At 47.8% G+C, this 22,628-nt stretch overlaps 1 protein-coding gene across 2 annotated transcripts in view; it reads right to left on the bottom strand.

Moving 5' to 3' along the window:
• Positions 1 to 2: 2 nt before the first annotated feature.
• Positions 3 to 22,628, bottom strand: part of BRWD3 (bromodomain and WD repeat-containing protein) — a 75,563-nt gene continuing 52,937 nt past the window's right edge. For both annotated transcript variants that reach the window (XM_075696727.1, XM_075696726.1), the window contains exons 30-33: positions 15,396 to 15,520; positions 7,151 to 7,263; positions 3,638 to 3,751; positions 3 to 1,431 (exon numbers count right to left, since the gene is read on the bottom strand). In XM_075696727.1, the coding sequence (XP_075552842.1) occupies positions 665 to 1,431; positions 3,638 to 3,751; positions 7,151 to 7,263; positions 15,396 to 15,520 (1,119 nt within the window). In that variant the 3' untranslated portion in view covers positions 3 to 664. The remainder of the gene's footprint in view (positions 1,432 to 3,637; positions 3,752 to 7,150; positions 7,264 to 15,395; positions 15,521 to 22,628) is intronic.

Consider the following 22,628-nt stretch of genomic DNA (forward strand, 5'->3'; position numbering starts at 1 on the left):
TGTTGCGTCCTCAGGATGCCTGTAATCTCTCATCACCAAACTTCTTCATGTGCTGGCAGTGAGCAGATAAGCAAACACTCGCTAACTGCAATTAAATCACAATCTTACAAGATTCAGTTAAACCTGTCTCAAACAGCTCTGGAAAGCTGCAGGCGAAAATAAGTACATCATTCACGACTGCATTTGATGTGGCTCATTACAGTCCAATGTGGAAGCGCCTTCACCACCGCAGTCTACACAAGACAAGGGTGTCCTTAGATCCACAATTATATGTACAGCCTATTGCATCACTAAATATCTACATCAACATGATAAATGCTTACAATGGGCAAAGAGCACTCACAGAAAATAACATTTCAACAAAAAGCACTGTGATGTCTGGTGAATTCTCAAACTGGCATGCCTGCTGAAAAACTGGAATGTTTATCATAAGACCCCCAGTCTCCGCAATATCATGCTACGAGCAAAAATATCCTCCCAACAACCTTCACAAATGACTTCAATAAATAAGAACGAAAAAAAAAGTGCGCGAAGGGTGCAAACATTTACAAATGAAAACGTCATTTGGCTGCAGAACAATGCTAAGATGACAGTGGTATTCTGAGCTCTCAAAGTAGTCAATAAACATCGACTCCACTGACAGAATATATATGGAGCCGTGCTTTCACTGGGCCACCATGGCACGTGCTGCATGCTTAGAAAGTTTTCGTAACCGGCCCCGGCTGCTGACAGAAAGCACCTCGCGCGCCCTCGAGTCGAGCCCATCCTCCTCATCCGAGTCGCCTGTCCACTCGGAATCTTCCTCTTCTCGGTACCGAACTTTCTGCTGACCACGGTTTCTTGTTTGCACACGAGTTTTGCTATTCGTGGTTGCAGACGACCTGACAGTTGTCTCTGGTGAAAAACTAGTTGTCTTGCGGGGCTTGCGTGAAGACCGCCGCGGTTGTCCGTAGTCATGGTCCGTCATGAAGGAAGATGACTTCTCTGAGCTACCCGTTGTCATCTCAGACTCGCCGCTGCTGTTCTCCCGTTTTTTCCTATGCTCCGACACATTTCTGGATGAACTGCTCCCTCTGCTGCAGCAAGGCGAGTTGCTGCTGTCATCACTGCCAATCACATTGGTGCGAGCAGCCCTCCGCGATGACCGACGCCTTTCTGGAGGAGAGTCGTCATAATTGTAGTCATTGTCGTCGTCATCCTCGTGCTGTTCTTCGCTGTTCTCATCCTCGTCTTCGGTGGATTCCTGGCTGCATTCAATGCTGGCTTCTTCCCCTTCAGCCTCTCCACGGCTGTCATCCCCGTCCGATGAAGAAATGTAGCGGGAGGCCTTTCGCTTACGGCTGGCCTTGGACAAGTTTTCACTTGAGGAGCTACTGTGCAGTTTCCCTGTGAGTGCAGGGGTTGTCTTCTTCCCATTCACCATTCGTTCACCTGCAGGAAATAAGACAGTCCTCTAAGCCAAGCTGGGATATACCACATATATTCGTGTAAGGCTCGCCTTCGTGTAAGCCCTGCACCGCCACTTCGAAGTGAGAAAATTTTGAAAAGAACATTTCACTAAGCGTCACGTGCATACTCAAGTGCTGGTTGATTTCCACAAGCCACTACTAAATGGCACTAGTTGTCCTACTGATGATGACGCATTATCTTCACTATATCCCGCACTCTGCACCAAACCTACCAGACTGGAACTTTGATTGCTTACTCCCCGGCAAAGTGGCATCGCTGGTTAGGCCTTGCCAATGGGTGTGACAGGCGGCACATCGTTGTGGGAAATTCATGCTAAAAATGTTTGCACAATAGACCACATAGGCAACTGGGTGTGAGATCACGTGCACAGGCTAGATCGATGACCACGGATCCAAATGCGATCACCAGGCAACTCATCATCGTCATCAGCCTGGTTACGCCCACTGCAGGTCAAAGGCCTCTCCCATACTTCTCCAACTGCCCCGGTCATGTAATAATTGTGGCCATGCCGTCCCTGCAAACTTCTTAATCTCATCCGCCCTCCTAACTTTCTGCCGCCCTCTGCTACGCTTCCCTTCCCTTGGAATTCAGTACGTAACCCTTAATGACCATCGGTTATTTTACCTCCTAATTACATGTCCTGCCCATGCCCATTTATTTTTCTTGATTTCAACTAAGATATCATTAACTCACGTTTGTTCCCTCATCCAATCTGCTCTTTTTTTATGCCTTAACGTTACACCTATCATTCTTCTTTCCATAGCTCGTTGCGTCGTTCTCAATTTCAGTAGAACCCTTTTCGTAAGCCTCCAGGTTTCTGCCCCATACGTGACTACTGGTAAGACACAGCTGGGGGGTTATAAACTTTTCTCTTGAGGGATAATGGCAACTTGCTGTTCATGATCTGAGAATGCCTGCCAAACGCACCCCAGCCCATCCTTATTCTTCTGATTATTTCAGTCTCATGATCTGGATCAGGAGTCACTACCTGTCCTAAGTAGATGTATTCCCTTACCACTTCCAGTGCCTCACTACCTATCGTAAATTGCTGTTCTCTTCCGAGACTGTTAAACGTTACTTTAGTTTTCTGCAGATTAATATTTAGACCCACCCTTCGGCTTTGCCTCTCCAGGTCAGTGAGCATGCATTGATGTTGGTCCCCTGAGTTACTAAGCAAGGCAATATCATCAGCGAATCGCAAGTTACTAAGGTATTCTCCATTAACACTTATTCCCAATCCTTCCCAATCCAGGTCTGAATACCTCCTGTAAACACGCTGTGAATAGCATTGGAGAGATCGTATCTCCCTGCCTGATGCCTTTCTTTATTGGGATTTTGTTGCTTTCTTTATGGAGGACTACGGTGGCTGTGGAGCCGCTATAGATATTTTTCAGTATTTTTACATATGGCTCGTCTACACCCTGATTTCGCAATACCTCAATTCTGCAATGCCAGGCAACTACCCACCCCTAAATTTTACCAAGTTTGCGTGTGCATTTACTGGCAGAACAGCACAAGTTTGCGTCTGATCATAAAGCCAATAAAGCTGCGGGCTGATTTTATAAAGCACAGCCTAAACTGACAACGTTGCAGAGTTACGGCTGTAAGCACAATATCTGAAATTCATGACAACTCGCAATGCACATCAGGCTGCACAATGGGAATATGTGAAACGCACCTGCGGCACCCGCCATCATGAAATTTCAATTCAAGTTTATTTTAATAATGCACAACACCGAGAAAAGTCCAAAAACAAACATCTTGCTGTGCTGGCACTTGAGAAATCAACAAAATTGATCTCACCATCATAGTTTACTTATTTCTCAGACTGGCTGATTATTTGGACACATTGGTGCCGTTGTCTGTGTCTGAAAAATTGCTTGGCGACTGTAAATGAGTTCATAGTCGGCCGCCAGTGGTTCCATTATTTTGCATAGCAGTCCAAGAACAGTTCTAGGCTTCAGTGAGTAGCTATAAGCCTGCATTGTGTAAGGCTCGCACCCACAAATGAAAGTGTGGGTCTTACATAAGTAAATACGGTATGCCACGGTGGTGGTGCATCAATGAGGTACACTCAAAAATGTTAATGATGCATAGAAGACAGCCCTGTGTTTGCAACAAAGAAAGAGCACAAAAAAATTAGGCAGCAGATGAGAAGGGTACACACCATGCCCGCTTGACCTGGTAGACCGAGCCAAACCGGTGGTTTGCACAAGTTGCTTCGAGTCAACCTCATCATCCGTGTCGGAATCTGACTCTGCGTAACACTTCACTTGAAGCACTGAAAGATAGGGCAAGAGAAAGAGAAATGGGGGAAAAGAGAAACATAACAAATTGCATGAGTACAAGAATTTCACAGAACACTTTGTAACACAACGCAACTGACCATTCGATGCCCTATCTGTCACCACAAAAAAATTTTTCTGCTAGCAAACTTACTCTTGGCATAGTCTTCTGGTTCAGCAACGTGCAAGTAGGAGAAGGAACACAGGCGGATGCTGACAGTCGCTCCAGCATTCCTTTTGCTACCTACCCATTTGAATACATAAATATGTGATTTTATAAAATCTGTCCCTACCCCATTGAAAGTCTCACTGTCAGTTGTCAGGCGCTCTCCATGGAGCATTCTCCTAAATTAATTAATGCTGGGGTAATAGTGGAGCTCAAACATTGTAAGGCAACAGCGAAAGAAGGCAGTTGGCCCTTGCCCAAACCAGGAATGAAACCCACAATTGTGTCTGAGCGGCAGAATGCCATCACTGCTAAACCATTGGCACAAGAAACGAAAATTTTGAAGCAGGCTTATATGAGAGTAGTTTCTACACACATATTCAGACTGCTTCTCCGAACCTGTTATAAAAAAACATTGTTATACTAACGAAGTTGGAGAGGGAGCTGAACTTAACATCAGCATAACAATTGTCCACCCTTACGGTCGGTGTTACATGGTGAAAGGCAGGCGGTGCTCTGCGTCGGCTTCAGCTTACCGCTGGGTAAGCCAATTCAAAAGCCCACAGTGCATTGCCAATGGACTGGACAGGTTTGTTTTCTACTGCGCTCTCTTTGTCTGTGAGATGATGATTTCTTTTTTTTTTTTCTAACTTAGCTGCAAACACTAATCAGTCTGCGACACCATCGTGATGCAACACCACCATGTTTGTGATCAGCGGTTCATGAGAGAAGCTGCAAGCTTCCGATTTTCTACAATACTGGTCGCTGCATGCGAGGGCACGTTTCTAAACAACAGGAAGAAAAATGTTTTTTCTTGCTGGCATTCAGCAAAGTGCATTGTACAAACTCAGAAGCTTGCAGCGCTCTGTCGGCATGTTCATGAAATGTTGACAGCTTCACGAAGCAGCTGTACATTGCAGCCTTGGCGCATTGCCAGCCAGCTATCGGACAGCTCCCAAGAGTTTTTAACTGCTGCATCAGACCAGTTACTAGCACCGTTGCACAGTGCCGCATTTCAGCTTTATCAGAGTGAAATGATAAAAAAATCTGCATCACAAATTAAATAAAAAGGTTTGTTATAACCAATTATAGGAAACTTTTGCATCATTAAAGGGACACTAAAGGTTACTATTAAGTCAACGTGGACTGTTGAAGTACCATCACAGAAACCTCGAAACGCTTGTTTCGTGCCATGGAGAGACTTATTTTAAGAGAAAATGCGTTCTGAAGCGTCCGCGTACCTCTAGCGCAGTTCAAATCGCCCGCCCTCCGATCGAGGAGTACTGACATCATGGTCTCATAGTGACGTTGCGCCATCGGTGAGTAGAACGGCGCCCGCAGACGGCGCTACGGCTTTTCTGCGCAAAACGCGAACGCGCGGCCAGAAACAGAGCCAAGACAGAGCCGACAGCAGAGTGAAAGCGGGAGTATGGTGGCTAGCGGAATGAGAAACGAATTACGTCCCATGGCACACGGAGAGTCCGTTTTCGTTAAACTATAGGCTGCGGCGAGCTCGCAGCGTGGTCGGCGTGGTCTATGAGAAGTGACGAGCCTTTTCGCACTCGCAACAAGGCATAAAAATGTGCGAATCGACGCAAAACTCGGCCTAGAAACGTGCTTCGCCACAGCCAGGGCTCAATACGACCCAAGCTGGCACGACCCAGATGTCGTTTCCCGCACCGCCACCAGGCGCCGCTATACCTCAAACTCCAGCGCAAGATGCCCATAAGCTGGTACTTCATTCTGTGACGCTAACTTCGACGCTCGTCGCAATGGACCCTGACACCGACAGATTGGCTCGCGATGGTGGGCTCAACTTCAGTGATTTGAGCACCGACGAGCGCGACCTGCTGCTGAGGGCTCGCACTGCCGGCGTCGTTGCGTACTACGACGGCGGCCTCGACACCGGCTCTCCGGAGCGGGAAAGCAACGAGGGCTTCCCACGACATCACATGGACGTGGCATTCTCGCTGATTGTTCCAAATGAAAGTTTCGCGGGCCAGGAGAACCCTCACAGCACGACGCGATAACGAAACTACTGAAACTCCAAAGCGTGCGCGGCGCAGAGTCGAGCGCGCAGAGTCGAGCGAAAACGAAACCTTTCGAACACCCATATTACTGAAGGGTAACGTCAAAATGTTATTTTTTCTTAGAATCGAATAGACGTAGACAAGTAGCATTTTTTTCCGTATTATAATCAAATGAAATGATATTTTTAATATGAGTAGTTGAGTATTAGTAACACAAATTATGAGGAGTCCTTTCGTCATCGGGCTAATACCGGAATGTCGCTGGGGGGTCTCAAATCGTGTCATGCATTTACCTCAATTTCTCGGTTACTAAAGCTCTGTTCGCGATTATATTGACGCCTTAGACGTTCTAGAACATTGCTCTACCACTTTAACTTGAGTTTCTGGTAACCTTTAGTGTCCCTTTAAAACAAGCTTTTAGATGTATCGGTTTCTATAGGAATTTCAAGGGGAAACTGTGATTAACTTTGTCATATCCACTAACCAATTTTGTTATGGCAAGGTTTCATTTTATTACCAAAAAAAACAACAAAGACAAGCAGGCCAAGAGAGGAAATGCATGTCTCTGTCAAGACAGCACAGAAGTTTCTCACAGCTGAAGAGGCAAACCATCGCAAGAACATGCAGCACACGGCAAGTTCAAGTTATATTTTCTGATGCAAACATTTCTAAGCTGCAGCTTTAAAGTTGACAATGTTTCTGGTGTGTTCAGTGGTTTAAAATTAAGTGTACATCTGTTACTACAAATCAGCCTCTCACTGGATACCATAAACCCACCATGAGCTTCAAGGTGAAGCTGGATTTTCAATCGAAAGACAAGGGTAGGATCAAAACTTAATTAAATTCTAGGGCTTTACATGCGAAAACCAGGATTTGATCATGAGGCACGCCGTAATAGGGGACTTTGAATACATTTTAGACCACCTGGGGTTCTTTAGCGTCCACCTTATTCACAATACAAGGGTGTTTTTGCATTCTGCCCCCACTGAAATAAGCCACCGCAACCGAGATTTGATCTTGTGACCTCATGCTTAGCAGCGCAACGCCAAAGCCACTAGCGAACACGACTGTTGAGGATCAAAACATGCACCGGTGCCTGAAAAGAAAAATTGTGCTTTTGTGGCACATTGGTATTCCTTAAGAAAGAGCAACCCATAGCTTATAAAAGAAATGCTAGGCAAAAAGAATAGAAAGTTTACCGGCTGATCTCATGGTGGACGACGACGTGCCTGCTTGTGATGACTGGCCACTTGCTCTTGAAGATGATGGCTGTGAGTCACTCGAAAAATCAGGCACTGCTGCTGGATGTCGTCTGAAACAGTGCCAGGAAATACTAAGAAATCTTTAAAGTAAGAAACACCATTTACATTCATGCTAGACAGCTCGGGGAAGCCAACCTAGCATCCAGGGCCATGAAAGAATGTCAGAATCGGCTATGAAAGCATTCTGCCTGGCGTTTGCCAACAAATTGAGCAAAAACGTAATGCCATTTCTTTGGCATTTCCTTGGATTCTCAAGGCTGTGGGATTCCACGTTCATGCGCTGGACTCTACAGCAGTACCACAGAACCAACTTTCTGCAAAAGGATGTGAAACTCTATGGTCTCACTATACGAGGTCTGGTCAGTGTGACTGAACAATGGCTAAAAACGAAGGCCGTAATCTATCTAGTATCCACAAGTAGGCTGCTGCCTCTGATAGTTCATCAAAACACAAGAGTGCCGTGTGGCACTGCTATGAAGTTACCGTATGTACTCATGTAAGGCCTGCACTATTCATTTTCTAAATATTTTACAGAGTGTGGGCCTTAGATAAGGCAGGCTGACAGCTATTCACTTAAAGGGAAGCTGAAACGGTTTTCAATTTCCATGAATTGCTGGGATTGGGAAGAACAGACCTAATAATTTACGGTTCCGAAAATTTTTTCTTCGTTTTGTTAATATAAGAGGTGGAAATTGCTTTCTAAATCACCCCCATGGACACGCCCCCATCGCTTCCCGGAGCGCCGGGTGAGGTGGTTGCCAGAGGAGAGAACCGGCGAGAGTGACGTCACGCGCGGGGACTGAGCTGCCGGACCAGCGTGCTGGCACGTGTTGGCATGCCTCTTTCCGTCCTGCGCTTTACTGAACGACGCTACGAGAGATTTGCCGCCGCCGCCGCCGCCGCTCATGTTTGTTTTCTTTTGCGATTTTCGTAAACTGTTCTTTCCTTCGGTGCTGCGTGAGAGCCAACAGCTAAGGGCGCCCAGCATGCCCTCGTTCTGTGCAGCATTCGGCTGCGTGAACACAGGCGGGCGAGAGGATGTGGTGTTTCGCAGGTTCCCGAAGGACAAGAAGCTTGTAGCGCAGTGCGGTGAGGAGAGATAAGTTCGTGCCGACGAAATCAACTGTGCTGTGCTCGGACCATTCCCGCGATAGCCGGATAGCCTTACGACAAATGCGGAAACGCGTTGTTGCTAGCGTTGCTATACTCCGTTTCATACATCAGGTGCAACGCTGCGGAGGCTTGAGATACTTCTTGCAGTGGCTGCGTTCGCACTTAGAAAAAGTTCGGTGTTTCTTGACCCGATTTTTGAGAAAGTTTTTCATATATAAGCTCAGTTCTGAATGAAAAAAAAAAAAAAAATATTTACCCATAGAAACAATACGGCTGCTAACATGTTCTTTTAAATCAATTTTCTTTTCGGCATTTTTTAATTGCAGCCCGTCGCGGCAGCTTCACGTGCATGCTCGCGCGAGCAAACGCCGCTGGCACACTGCGAAGCATAGACGGAAACGTGCGCAGTAATAAATTTTGGTGACCGGACTTTGTGCGTAGCTTCCACAGCGTTGCACCTGAGGTATGAAATGGAGTATAGGCTTGCCTAGTGACATTCGACGTACGCTTGCAGTTATCATGTTTACCACACGGCAGTGCTAAAACTGCCTAATATCTTTATGTCAACACTAGCATGGAGCACGCATACCGATTCTTGATTGAGCCACAGTCGCAAAGTCGTCGAACCATAGTATGAATATTGCGCATATAATACCTCTGGCCATCTCTGGATGTGCATGATAAGCAACTTCCATTTCTGTACCTTGCAGCACTGCATGTGCGCGCTTTGAAACGCGGCACTTATGTTCGCGATCGTGTATCAACACTCAAAAAACCACGGGACTTTAGACAAGCAGCGGCAAGGTGCTTGACATCGCGGAATTGCACCCGTGTTTACAATCTACTGAGAAGTTAGTGCTTGGGCATTCTTCCAGCAGCAAGTTCCCAGTGACACATTAGCGCATTTTTTCTCCCGTCATTGGAACGTGCAGCTACATGAAAAAAAAAAAAAAAAAAAACATACGCACCAGCTAAGATTTCTAACGCGCGAGAAGGTGCACACATCGCTCTCGCTTTTGGCACACTCAACATCGTCGTTGCCGCCGTTGCCGCCATTGTTTTCCGTATCGGCTGTCGGTTCGAACATGTAAGGCGAAAATACAAGCTGTCCGAGACAGCGAGAACATTCCATAATGCTTACAACTCAGCTATGAAGCCAGAACAGAACAGCGTGCTTACGCTCTGAAACAGCGGCGCCGACCAGCGACTGCCGCGAATGACGTCACAGCGGCCCCGACCAATCACGGGCAACAGCGGTGTTCGCGCGATACCCTGAGGCGCTGGTGCACGTTTTCATGAAAAAACAGCCGCTTGCGCTTGTTTCCGCCCTTTTTGAACCAGATATTCGTGTTCAGGGGACTCAAAATTGTAGAATGCCATAGAGAACTCATTTTTTTCGAAAAGTGTTTCAGCTTCCCTTTAAGCCTCAAACTGCTAAGCAGAAAGATGCAACCATTAGCGGCTGACCATGATCACTTTTATTCAATCGCTCTCATCGCTTTCCTAAAACTGGTCATCCTCCAAGCTGTCCATTATTGAGATTCGCATCACCTTCAAACGCCTGACGACAGTCTCGAATGAACTGCATGCCACGCATTCAAAATCTAAGTCCACAATTCTTGCAATGCTGTCCCCTTAATGAGCCCGAATGCTGCTAGATGTGCTAAATGACGTGCCTGAGTACAGAAGCTGAAGCATGCTGGAGCCTAAATCTATGCCGTGCGATAGTGATCAGGCGAAATATGGCAACATTGACATCGTCGGTAGGCCAGTAACTACAGTCGAAACCACTTATAACAATACTAAAGTGCCATGAAGATACCATTGTTATAACCAGGTTATATGAATCAGTAGGGGGATGGCAGAGCTGATGTGAGAAAGCTATTATGGCTGGAGGCCAGTGCCCCTCCCCACCGCCTTCCTCCATCCGGCTGCTGATCGTGTTCACTTGTTCAACTGTTTCCTGGGCGCTCCGATTGCATGTAACAAGCCACGGTGGTCGGCGTTAAAGAATGGCACTGCTATAACAACTGCAAAGAGGTGTCACGGGTGGCAAGAGATATGCGAGCACCGCCGAGGCATCGCTTTGGTGGCCCAAAAAGGGGCCTTTTAAAGATTGCGAGAAGGCAAACGCGGCACCCTGTCAGCTTGAGAAATCCAGAAGAAACGTTGAGGAGAGACTGCCACAAGAATCTCGCCACCTACTTCTCACTGGCTTGCACGAGAAAAGCCTATGCCCATCAGCCTTACATGCTTTACGCGAAGCTTGCGACATCCTTCTCCAAGGCATCCAAGTGCTCAACGTAGTGCAGCGGAAAGTTCCTAGTGAAAACGAAGCCCCAGAGGCACCGAATCATCTGCCGAACCTCCTGCAAGCACAACTTTGAGGCAGCTTGCCCTACAGCGGCATCGCTGTCGTCGTCGCCGTCACTATCTGATGCGAGGCTGAGATCTGATTCTTTCTCTCTGTTTTGCCGCTTTGCAAAATGGCATTGTCAACGCGGCTGAGGCGCTATTGGATGAGATGAGATGCGAAGCGCTGATTGGCCATAGCAGCGCGTTTAAATCCTGCGGGATAAAGCGCGCCTGCTATTGACTGCTGCACAAGCGGCGGCGGCTGCTCCCTTCTAATGCCGCGCCTGCCGTGCTCGCGTTATTGTTGCCCCTTTGCTCCGTTCGCCTCAACAGACGTCTGCTTGCGAGCTGCGGTATCTTTTAGATTATTTTCTCAGCTTTTTTTTTTTTTTTCGCTATTTCTTTATTGCACGCGATGCTGGCAACGAAGCCCAAAACAGTGCACATGTTCGGTGCGCGGAAGCGAGATATGCTACTTGTGTGAGCATCGAACTTCCGATTTTCTGCAGCGAGTGCCGACTGCGTAGACGCTTGCAGCGGCGGAACTGTGCTGTCAGCTGCCGCCAGTCGAGAATCCGCCACATTGAGTGTGCCTGAAGCCACAAGAGCAGCTTTCTAATAAAAACACAGGTGTTCAACTTTAAGGCCCGTTTTCTCAGAATGGATTTTTTTTGCTAGTAGTGGTGCTGGGGAAGCCGATATCTCAAGAACTGCTCTTCAGATTTGTGTGCTTTCTTTATTTTTATTCTGTTCCTGAATGACTTTGCCAGGGTGTAACAAGCTTCCTTTTTTGAAAGCTGGTGCAGTTAATTTATAATAAGCAATTAATTTTCGATGAATGTGGTCATTACTGGCTACATCCAATTCAAAGTTGTGTTAAAACTTTTTGGAGGGGAAATTAAAAAGAAAGGCTTTGTAGCCCCCCGGGATACTGTATCTATCAAGGAATCATCACAGTGAATTTCAGCTTCCTGCGATGTCCTGGGATTTCTCCAGGCTCTTAACCACCTACTTAGACCTCAATAACTCTGGAACAAATAAACACATCTTCACGAAACTTTGCAGTTCCTCATAGTTTGGTGATGTGAATGTACCTTGAATGTTTCATCCGGATATATTAAAAAATAAATAAGTTCAGTCTCCAGGGTAGCCTCCCCCCTTAAGGAGCGCCTCACTGGTTACTCGCTCAACTATGTGTTCAATGCAGAGGAGTCGGCGTTTTACTTCAAGCTGCTCCCTAACAAGACCCTAACTTACAAAGGTGATGCTTGTGCAAACGGTAAGAGAAGTAAAGAAAGGATCACCGTGATGATGTGCGTGAATGTGATGGGCAGTGAACAATGCCGCTTGCTTGTGATTGGCAAGGCAGCGAAGGCTCGCTGCTTTAAAAGCATCAAGACGCTCCCTGTCAATTATACTTCACACAAGAAGTCGTGCATGATGCGAGAGGTCTTCACTCATGGGTTGCGGGCACTTGACAGGAAATTCGCAGCCCAGAACAGGAACATTGTCATGTTCGTAGACAACTGTTCAGCGCACTGTGATGTCAGTGGGCTGAAGGCAATTCACTTGGCATTTTGCCGAAAAACACGACTGCTGTGCTCCAGCCCATGGATCTTCGGAGTAATCCAAAACCTGGAGACTCTGTACCGGGGCCACCTCCTAGGGAGAATTCTTTCTTTGGACAGTGGCAAGTGTTGTGACGTCGATCTGCTCGGGGCTATTCACATGCTGGCAACATCGTGGAATTCCATCAAGCAGGAGACTGTCGTGAATTGTTTCCACAAGTGTGGCTTCAGCGAAGCTCCAGAAGCCTGCAATTTGGAGCCTTTGTGTGAAGATTACTACGTCCTGCTCAACCCTGGCTATGCTGCTCGGTCGGAGAGCGTTGATTTTAAGAACTATGTGGATGTGGACAGTGGTGTGGACATGTCGGGGCCTTTGAGCGCCACTGACATAATACTAGAGGCTGCAAGCTGTGAGCAGATGTCACAGGGCTCACATGTGCCAAACACGGCTGACAGTGGTGATGAGTCCGACAAAGGCAACAAGTCGGTGCCACACCCAAGTGCATGCGAACCAGCGTCGGTGCTGGATGTTGCAGCACATTATTTCTTGGCAGATGAGAATTCGGACGCTGCACTGGAGCTCTTGGGCAGGCTGCAGGCAATGCTCATGTAGTCCCGATAAAAGAAACGCAAGCAAATGCATAATACCGATTACTTGTAATTTTGATTGCGTTAACCCTGCCTGCAAATAAACGTGTTCTGGAGCATAAGAACATGCCCAAACATACCTTACCTGCCCCCATAGGGCCGGTAAGGTATTTTAAATAAATAAATAGCATCATATATTTCGGCATTAAGGCTCGCTGCTTATGTGAATGCATGTCGGTGCTTGTTTCTGGCATATAACTGACTGATCAAATAATTTTGTCCGCTGTTCGAGTTGCATGAACTCTATTTACGAAATTGCCTGCCACAAACATGTAGTAGCGGCTAATTTGCGCTAACGAGTCCAGAGAAACCACTTCTGTGGGTTCAGCCCACATAGAGTGGCGCGATGGCCGTTCATTCTAGCACCCACCTGCTAATTCGACCCATTTTATGGTCCCCTTTCAGTTCGAATTAACAAGCTTTTACTACAGTGTGTATGCGCCTTAACACCACTGTATTGTGACGAAGCTGACTTTTGGGAACCAGCATTATGCAATGCTCAACACTTGCTGTGCTTTTCGCACTTTGAAGCCATCGAAGCGGATGACAAAGGCAGATTCGGTGCCACTGTTGACAGTGGCGAATTCTTTCAATAATAAACATGGCACCGAACACAGAATGTTTGGTAAAGGACGTCTGTGATGTGTGGTGCGCGACATGGTGCGGTGATCGGGACGGTCAGGAGCAGACGACAAGGAGTGCGCGCGCCGAGGCAAATTCCGTGCTGGAAGGTGAAAAATGACAACGGGGGTGGCATTCAGGCCGGGCAGCTGGCGTAGAACTCGGGCCCGTAGCCCGACTGTTCTCGTCCTGACAGCCCGTTCCTGTGCGTCGCCCGTCTAACCGAGCGTGCCGTCAGCTCCTCAAGGCCGGTCAGCTTCTGCGCCCATGGGCAGGATGAACTCAACTCCCTGGAACAAGAAGACGAGCCCATTGAGTTTCTCATTAAGGAGATGCCCTCAGAACCTGCTGATGCTCCCGAGTCTGTCACCAACAGGACACGCAGGAGAGACGCAAGGAGACGCCGGGGAGACGCCGGGAGAGTTCCAGGAAGCGACGCCAGGAGGAGGTCAACCACCGGACCGGGAGTTGAAGACGGGCCGTCGGGTTCCGGACCAGAGCCACCAGGACTTCACCCGACCGGGGCCTCCTGCCAGCCCGTTCCTGTGCGTCGCCCGTCTACCCGAGTGTGCCGCCAGCTCCTCAAGGCTGGTGAGCGTCTGCGCCCGTGGGCAGGACAAGAGCAGTCGGGCTACGGGCCCGAGTTCTATGCCAGCTGCCCGGCCAGAATGCCGCCCCCGTTTGTCGTGCCGCCTGCTGTCCAAGGCCAGCGTTCGAGCTTCTGTGCCCGTGGGCAGGACAAGAGCAGTCGGGCTACGGGCCCGCGCTCTACACCCAGCTGCCCGGCCAGAACGCCGCCGCCGCCTGCGTTACCTCTCCAAGCCAAAGCGGGCGCGCTCCGGTCGCCTGGTCAGTCAACTTACACCACGACCTTTGGTGAGGCCGGCACAACTCCTTGCGCCAACTTGTTGACGCGTCTCCGCATCGAGACTGTTATGCGTCCCTGCCGTCGTGGCAAGCCCGGACTCGCGCGCTAGTTAGCTTCACACTAGCCCCAAATGTGTCTTACAGCCGTGATGTCTATTTGAGTGTTTATTTCATTTTTTCTATTTCTTTCTAACATTTATTTTAAGCCTTCTTTAGTTCCATTAAAAGTTTGTGTGTGCGTTCGAAACCGACGGCTTTGTCCTCAATTGGGTTCTCGGAGGCTCCGTCTAAGAGAAACGTTAAAATCTTTGAGTACACGAACCGTTGTCCCCATATTTGGGCATCACAACGTCCAAGCAGCTAGGCCCAGCATTGACGCAGTGACTACAGCTGTTAGAGAATCGGTGTGTGAGAGTGCTGCGAGATAATCAAAATGATGGTGGTGGTGGTGGCTTCCATCTGTGGCCATGAGAAAAAGCCCGGCATATGAGACAGGGATAGGTTTCAGCATCTGAAATTTCAGACGTCCTTATACATTGCCTTTGTGGGGTATGTGGCAGTGCCGCAAAGGCATATGAATTATCAGGCATGTTCAAAAATCATTCATTGTCTATATGTGCGTGACGCTTAGTGTCAGCTCTTTTGTTCCTTCATATTTTTTGCACTCCAAAGTGGGGATACGGGCCTTACACAAGTAAATATGGCCATTTCACAACAACAACAACAACAACAACAACAAAGATGACGATGTCCTTATTTGTGTCACATGTGGGTACACGACACTGGAGGCCGGCAGTAAAAGATGTTATAAATGACAGCTTAACAAATGCACAGTCTGTACATTCTTGGTTCAATGCAGCCCTGGAAAGGGCAGCATTGCTTTTGCAGCTGACACTGCACATAAGGATGCACTGGTGGTTGTGGACATGTGCACCCAACAAACCTAGAACACTGTTGTGGAGCTAAAAGACAACCAAGCAATAATTGCAGTGGACAGAAGTTAGGCTTACCTGCTGCTGACATACTGGTTGTTTTTCACTTTGGTCTCGTACTTCACAGCCGACCTCCAGTCGCTGGTAATTTGACGAATGCGTTCTTCAAACAAGGCAGACATTCGTATTGTCATGGAGTAAATCTGAAAGGAGCAGCACATGCTGTTGTAGGTGCTGTTAACTATGTAACACTAACAAGTAAAATAAAAGTCAAAGTAGAAGATGGTGCACTCAAACAGTTCCAAGTTTGTCAGTATGTGTGACGGTCGCATGAGTTAGGCTTGGATGCTGAGTTACGGAGCCACAGCATGTTTAACTCTTTCGTTACCATGAGAAAATGGTTGTTCTTATGGGATATTGAAAAAAAAAAAAAATACCACTACAAATAATATACCAGCACACATTGCAGCATAGCATATTGTGCATAATGAAATGCTCATTCAAAAACATATGTTGCAAACAAAGAAATCAATTAGATAAAACATAACAATTCCAGAAAGCGTCATTTTTACTGCTATTTGATAAAAACAATAAAAAACATGATGCCTACAAAAACATTAATATCAAAGAAAATTCAGAATATACATTTCAGGAATAGTGTCTCAAAAAATAAATGCTCAGTAGACTGCCGTTCTCCAGACACAAAAAAGAAACTAAGACTACCGTATTTTCCGGTGTATAAGACGCACCCTTGTATAAGACGCACTCGCCATATATGAAGGCTCTCATTGAAAAAGTTGGTATATAAGACGCACCCGTGTATAAGACGCACCCAAATTTACCGACTTAGGCTAGTCAGGGTTAATTAAACACGCTTGATCGACCATCACCACTCAACCACTGAGCCACCGCGGCGGCCTGTGAGAAGTTCTTAAGCAACGCTAAGTGATCGCAAAAGGCAACACTCACGCCATACCCGCCCACGTTTTAGCAACAAAGAAAGAAAAATACGACGAAAGAACTCTCCCATATGTCCATAACAACATTTTATTTTTACTTAAAACCATCGAAGTCTTCATCTTCGGATGCGCTCTCAAAAAGCTCGCCCATTTCTGGAGGCAACGCGGCTGAAGCATTCTCTTCATACTCAGAACCGCTGGTCTGATTGTCGTCGTGCTCGGTTGGCGATGAAGCTAGCAGGCCAGCCTTCCGGAACCCTGCAGTTATGGTTGCCACTCTAACAGCACTCCAGGCCTCATGGACCCACTTCGCAACTTCGCTGTAAGAAGCGCGCCTCATGCGTCCAGTTGCGGTGTAGCTGTGCTCGCCTTCCGTCATCCACGCCTCCCAAATACGTCGCAAAATAGCTTTAAAGCTGCGGTTGACGGAAATATCCAAAGGCTGTAGAACCTTCGTCAAACCACCGGGTATTATTGTAGGGGTACAGTTCTTCGCCTTGATTTGCCTCAGTGTCAAGTCAGTAATGTGCGCCCGCATGCTATCCATAACCAGAAGGCCTTTCCGGGAGTGAAAAAATCCATGCGGGCGCTTCGAAAAGCACTTTTCGAGCCAAACTCCCATCATTTGCTCATCCATCCAGCGCTTCTGGTTAGTTGTGACAATAACACCAGGCGGAAAGCTTTCTTTTGGCATCGTTTTCCTTTTAAAAATTATCATCGGTGGCAGCTTTGTTCCGTCAGCACAGCACGCAAGTACGACAGTGAAGTGAGACTTTTCGTGCCCAGTTGTTTGTACTGTGACAGTCTTATCACCTTTCTGAGCGACACTTTTTGACATAGGGATGTCAAATGTTAGAGGCACTTCGTCCATGTTTACGATGTGGCTGTCGATGATGTTATTCTTTTCGACTTCCTTCTTCACAAATTCATGGAACTTCTCCACTTTCTCTCCGAAATCGTCTGGTAGTTGTTGAGACATTGTCGTTCGCGCTCTTATTGACAAGGCTTTGCGCTGCATAAATCTATAGCACCATGACGGCCCACCAACAAAATCAGCGGCACCGATTTCACTCGCCAAAGTGCGTGCTTTCAAGCGCAACTGCACGGTTGACAGAGCCCTACCTTGAGCCCGTTGTTCAAGAGCCCACTTGAGGAGCCGGTCTTCAAGTTCAGGCCACCGCGCCTTCTACCCGCGGTTAGCCTTCTTTCCGCTCTTCATCGCCTGCAGTTTGGCGGACGACTGTCGCCACGTGCGAATAATTTTCTCGGTGACGTCGAAATGGCGGCCCGCAGCCCGATTTCCGTTTTCGGTAGCATACTCGACCGCAGATAATTTGAACTTTGCGGTGTAGCTCTTGCGCAACTTCGGTGGCATACTGTAGTAAGACCGAGCACGACAGGTGTAGGTAGTGGAAAACACACGCCGAAGTCACCAACACAGACGTGATACGTACATGGTTGTGAAGTTGCGAAGAATGACTAAAAAAGAACGCCGGCTTGGCTTGTCTTGACAATGTCGAGAAGCGCGACTGTCGCCATCTTTGGGAATTTCACATTACTTTTGCTTGCGCCTCCGAAACGACCGCGTGTTTGCGATTCTGGAAGTCGTCATCCCTGCCGTTTCATGATAAAGTTCACCTAAAGAAAGTTGCGCACGGCGGTCCCCGTATTGAAGTATTAACCGTGCTACTACCGCATCATTGGTAGTGATATTTTTTCGGTGAAAGAAGCTTGAGCATGAACCTGAGTAATTTCTGAACCCGCAAAAAAAAACGAAAAATTCGTATATAAGACGCACCCTTGTATAGGACGCACCAGCAAGATTTTTGGAAAAAAACCGCGTCTTATACACCGGAAAATATGGTAGTTCACTGTTCATGCCATGCAGTAAAGCAGTTCCTGAATTTGTGAAGCATGGGTGCACTCTGCACTTTTCCCACAAAACGTCTGGTTGTTGTTAAACTTTGCGGTCCTCGTAACACATTTTGCAGTTCTGCCTTTTCAGCATCTTCTGAGGATGGCCCGATGTGAAGTCCAAGGAACACTTCATAAGTTCGTCTAGAGTTACGCACCTGTTCCAGGACCGATCGCTCTCAGAGTAGCTGGACAACTACAAGATTATGCATCCAAGCCTATCTGTTTGCATTTTCGCAGATTGTCTTTATCACCTCTGCAGAGAAGAAGAGTAGAAAGAAATCTCCCGCCATTGTATACTGTCTTGCGCTGATCTGTAGTGCTGGGCCGAGATGCGCTACAGCGGCCTTCTTGGCGGGAATGTGTTTCTTTGCTGCCGATGGCAGCACATCATAACCAAGCGAAGTATACACCCTGAAGGTAATCGGTAGAGCTCTGAGGTCGTGCAAAAAGATCGGCTGATAACCGCACACAAGGAAGGAGATCGCTGAAGATCGTAAAGGAAGCTCGCTGGTGGACAGATGCGGATGTCCCATGCTGACTCAAAACATTGTCGCCGTCAGATCTTGAATCTGCTTTGCTGTCACCTTCGAAATAATAACTCGAGTCTCCTCATCACTAAATTTAAGTGCGGGTGCAGTGTAGTTTTGAGCACAATGATTTTATCGTGACGCAGCCGTGCGGGACGCCGCCATGGGAGTGACTTCTGATAACTGCGCAGTGACACCGGCAGAGCCCCTTGCCTGGATTTTACGAAAGAAGCAAAGGCGAAACTCTTGGAAACTGGTTGAAAATGCCAGGTCCACATGTTGGATATGCAGCGAACCTTCACAAATACACTTTGTCGGAATAAAATGACTTGGACTCCAAGGCAAAGCTCACTAGTGAACCACTGGCGTCATTTTCTGTTAATTATCACCGCTCAGCACTATCGGACGGCAAAGCCAGCGATATAATTTAATACTTGACTTGCTGGGAGTCATTTGGTTACAAAATTTTGATGCTAGTGCAGCGTAATTGTGAGCAAGCTTTTTACTCGAGCACGGCAGAAGGTGACAGCCACGCCTCTTTTCCCTACAACATACGTACATTAGTACATGAAAAGCTCCGTCAAAACTCACAATTTCGCCAGAGCACGAAAATTTAAACTGATTCTGAAAGTTCAGTGCCTGTGCTAACTACTGTATGGCCTTAAGGGGATAAGAAACGGCTCCAACTTGTCGAAATTGGCAATTTAAAGCATCGATCACCGGTGATCATTTGAATAGGTGTGGTAATGAAAGAGTTAAAAAGAAGGGTTTAGAATTTTTTTTTTCATTTTTTGATAAAATTCAATGAAGATTGTCGCCCAGACAGAGTTTTTCATGCTGATTTCAAAAATATAATTACTTTTTAAATTGACTGAGTGGTTCCAGATATAATTAAAATTAATAACCTATTGTTTGTTTGAACAACTGTAAGAAGAGTATCAGCCAGAATGCTTATAAAGACACATGGCTGGATACTACAAACTGTAAGCAACACAACTGCAGGGCTACTTTTTTATATTGCAGGTATTACCAATTTTACAGCAACTTGAAATTTGATCTCCAGACATGGCAATCATGTGGTCCAATTAGTAGCCAGATTTTAAAATTTAGAAAAGCAAAATTAAAAAATCTGCTCCTAGCAATGTGTAGAAAACACATGTAGCTATATGCCACTGTTAAAATTATGGTTCTATGTGCCCTGAAGACCGAGATAGTGCTTTGGCAAGTGAATGAGATTCTGAGAAAACTTGAAAAAACAAAATGAGCTTATTTTTATAAGAGAACACCACAAAATAGTTGAACATTGCAGCAACTGTAGCATAAGTGACTGGTGTAGTCATGACATGCTGCTGGTGAACAGCTGGCAGCGCTTCTGCAACCTCTTCATGGATCACGTTATGGCGATGAGACGGTAAAGTGCTAGCAGACTCCTAAGTGACGGACACCAGAGATAGCTGTCGTGCGACTTCTTCGCGGACGAAGTCCTTGATTTAGGTTATCAGGGAGGCTTGTTCTGGGGCCGGTGGTCAGGCTGCAGAGTGAGGCCGCATTTGGTGTGGGATGTCGCCTTGACAGAGCTCGCTGCTTACGCAATTCATCATAGCTCTGGCACAAGCTGATGACGTCGGCAACAGTGCTCGGGTCCTTGGCCAGAAGCATCTGGGACGCGTCATCATCGATTCCCTTCATGACGTGCTTGATCTTTTCCGCTTCCGTCATGGCAGCGTTCACGCGCCTGCACAAATCTAGCACGTCTTCTATATAACTGGTGAATGTCTCACCCGTGTCCTGTGCGCGTGTACGCAAACGCTGCTCGGCTCGTAGTTTCCCGACGGCAGGTCGGTCAAATACTTCCGTAATCGACGTCTTGAATGCCGACCACGTTCGGATATCGTTCTCATGATTTCTGAACCAGAGACTGGCCACGCCCGTGAAATGGAATGATACGTAAGCCAGTTTGTCCGAGCCATTCCATTTGTTGTGAACGCTCACCCGTAGGACAACAGCCACTCTTCAACGTCGTCGTCGTCGGTTCCGCTGAAGATAGGAGGCTCCCGCTGGCGAGCGGTGCCAGCGCAAGGGGCGAGTGGCGATGGAAGAGTCTGCTGGTCGGCGTCCGGCATGGCGGAGGGTAGCGTCCGAGAACGGAGTTCCAGGATGGTAGAATGGAACGTTACCCCGCACCTCGAGCAGTTCCCGAGCTCGAGCCTCTGCTGCGCGCTTGATGCTGCCGGCGCTGCTGACTCTGTGGCAATTGTTCGTCATCTTCCTTACAATATATACAAGTGCTATTCCATTGGTAGCCTCCAGGAACGTAGTCTGGCTAGTGTCACTATGGTGATACCTTCTGAGCACCCGCTGAAAGCTTTCAGCAGATGCATGCTCAGCAGACGTAGCCAGCATCTCGTTTGTCCTGGCAGCAGTGTCGTCAACGCAATCTAGTACCGATTTTCGGTCAGTAGCAAGAGTTGGCGCTAATGCTTAAAGTTTTCCTTGAGCTTCACTGTTAATACTCCGCAAAAATCTCGGCTACAAAATAGTAGCGTCGTGCCTGATGCTCACTGAAAGTGAGCTAGAAATTGAGCTACTCCGGCGCCGCAGTAGCTCAATTGGTAGAGCATCGCACGCTTAAGGGGGGACGCGGGGATCAGATCGCGAAAATCGCAAAAAATATCGATTTTTGGCAACGACGCGTTTCGGTATCTGCAATGCCTAATCTACATTGTATCAAAATGGTTTGGCTGAAAACGCACTAAAAGTGCCCGAAAAAAAATAATTTATCAGTGTATAGGGCGAGAAAGCAGCTTCAAATCGCGTAAAATCACCGCAGTTCGCGGAGCCCTAACTCGTCTTTCCCGCCACCGAGCGCCGCCATCTTGGTATCGTTCGAAAGCTCGAAGTTTCGCCGTTCCGTTTCTGAATTCTTCGGTCGTCGCCATCTTGTAACAAACACACAAACACAAAAGAAGCGCGGGTCTGCTAGAGGCTGTCACACGGGCCCTGCGATGAAAGCGGGCCTACGATTGGTTCCCGCGCTGAAAGGCGTCTCACCATTGGTTGCTGCTGCGGCAGCGGGCAAGCTGGCAACCACGGCCGGCCGCAGTTGTCTGCTTTGCAAACCACGCCGGCGTTGGTCTTCATTTGACACTCGCAGAATTCGGATTTCTGAAAGCTCTCAGATCAGTGATGGATCGTCGCTCGTTCGAAAAGAAATTTTTGACGAAGCACGCCTTCGGAAAACGGAAGCGCAAGCCTCCTACGGCGAGAAAAAGACGGCGGCCAGCGGGAGAAGCGGAGCACCCTACTGAACACGCGGATAACGTGCCGTGCTATCTTGCACCGCGCGATTCCAGCAGCGAAGCCGACAATCGCCCTGTGCCATCTACCCCGATAACCAAGCCACCGGAAGGCGTGCCAACGGAGGCTCTCGCACCTGTGCGTACGGCCGCGTGCGTCAGCAACCGAGATCGCGTCGTTGGAGGTGACGCGGGTCGAAGATCACCATCGCCAGCAGAGACGGTGTACCCTGTTTCCGACGCATCGTGGGACAGGGACGCGCAACCTGCGAGTGAGCCCCAACCGTCGACGAGCTACAGTATGGTGACTCAAGGTTCACCAGACGAATCTTCGCCCGAACGTTGCACGATTCAGGCGCGCCTCGAGCCGCATTTCGTCTCAGCAGTGACAGCAGAAGCGCAGGCGTGCAGCGTTTGCCACTCCCTTCGCGCAGTGTCCGCAACTGAGCGGAAGTTCAGTTTGATGGACCAGCAAGGCCAAGAACAAATTTCGGCCCCTTGTGACAGTGAGTACATTATTGTGCAGTTTTCCGCGATTAACTCTTTGATCGCCAAAACTCTGTGCACAAGATGCCAACAGCGTTCTGTGAGTGTGCACTGCGATACTAGGCT

This window comes from Dermacentor variabilis, chromosome 6 (assembly GCF_050947875.1).
Source record: "Dermacentor variabilis isolate Ectoservices chromosome 6, ASM5094787v1, whole genome shotgun sequence".
In the NCBI taxonomy this organism is placed as follows: domain Eukaryota; kingdom Metazoa; phylum Arthropoda; class Arachnida; order Ixodida; family Ixodidae; genus Dermacentor; species Dermacentor variabilis.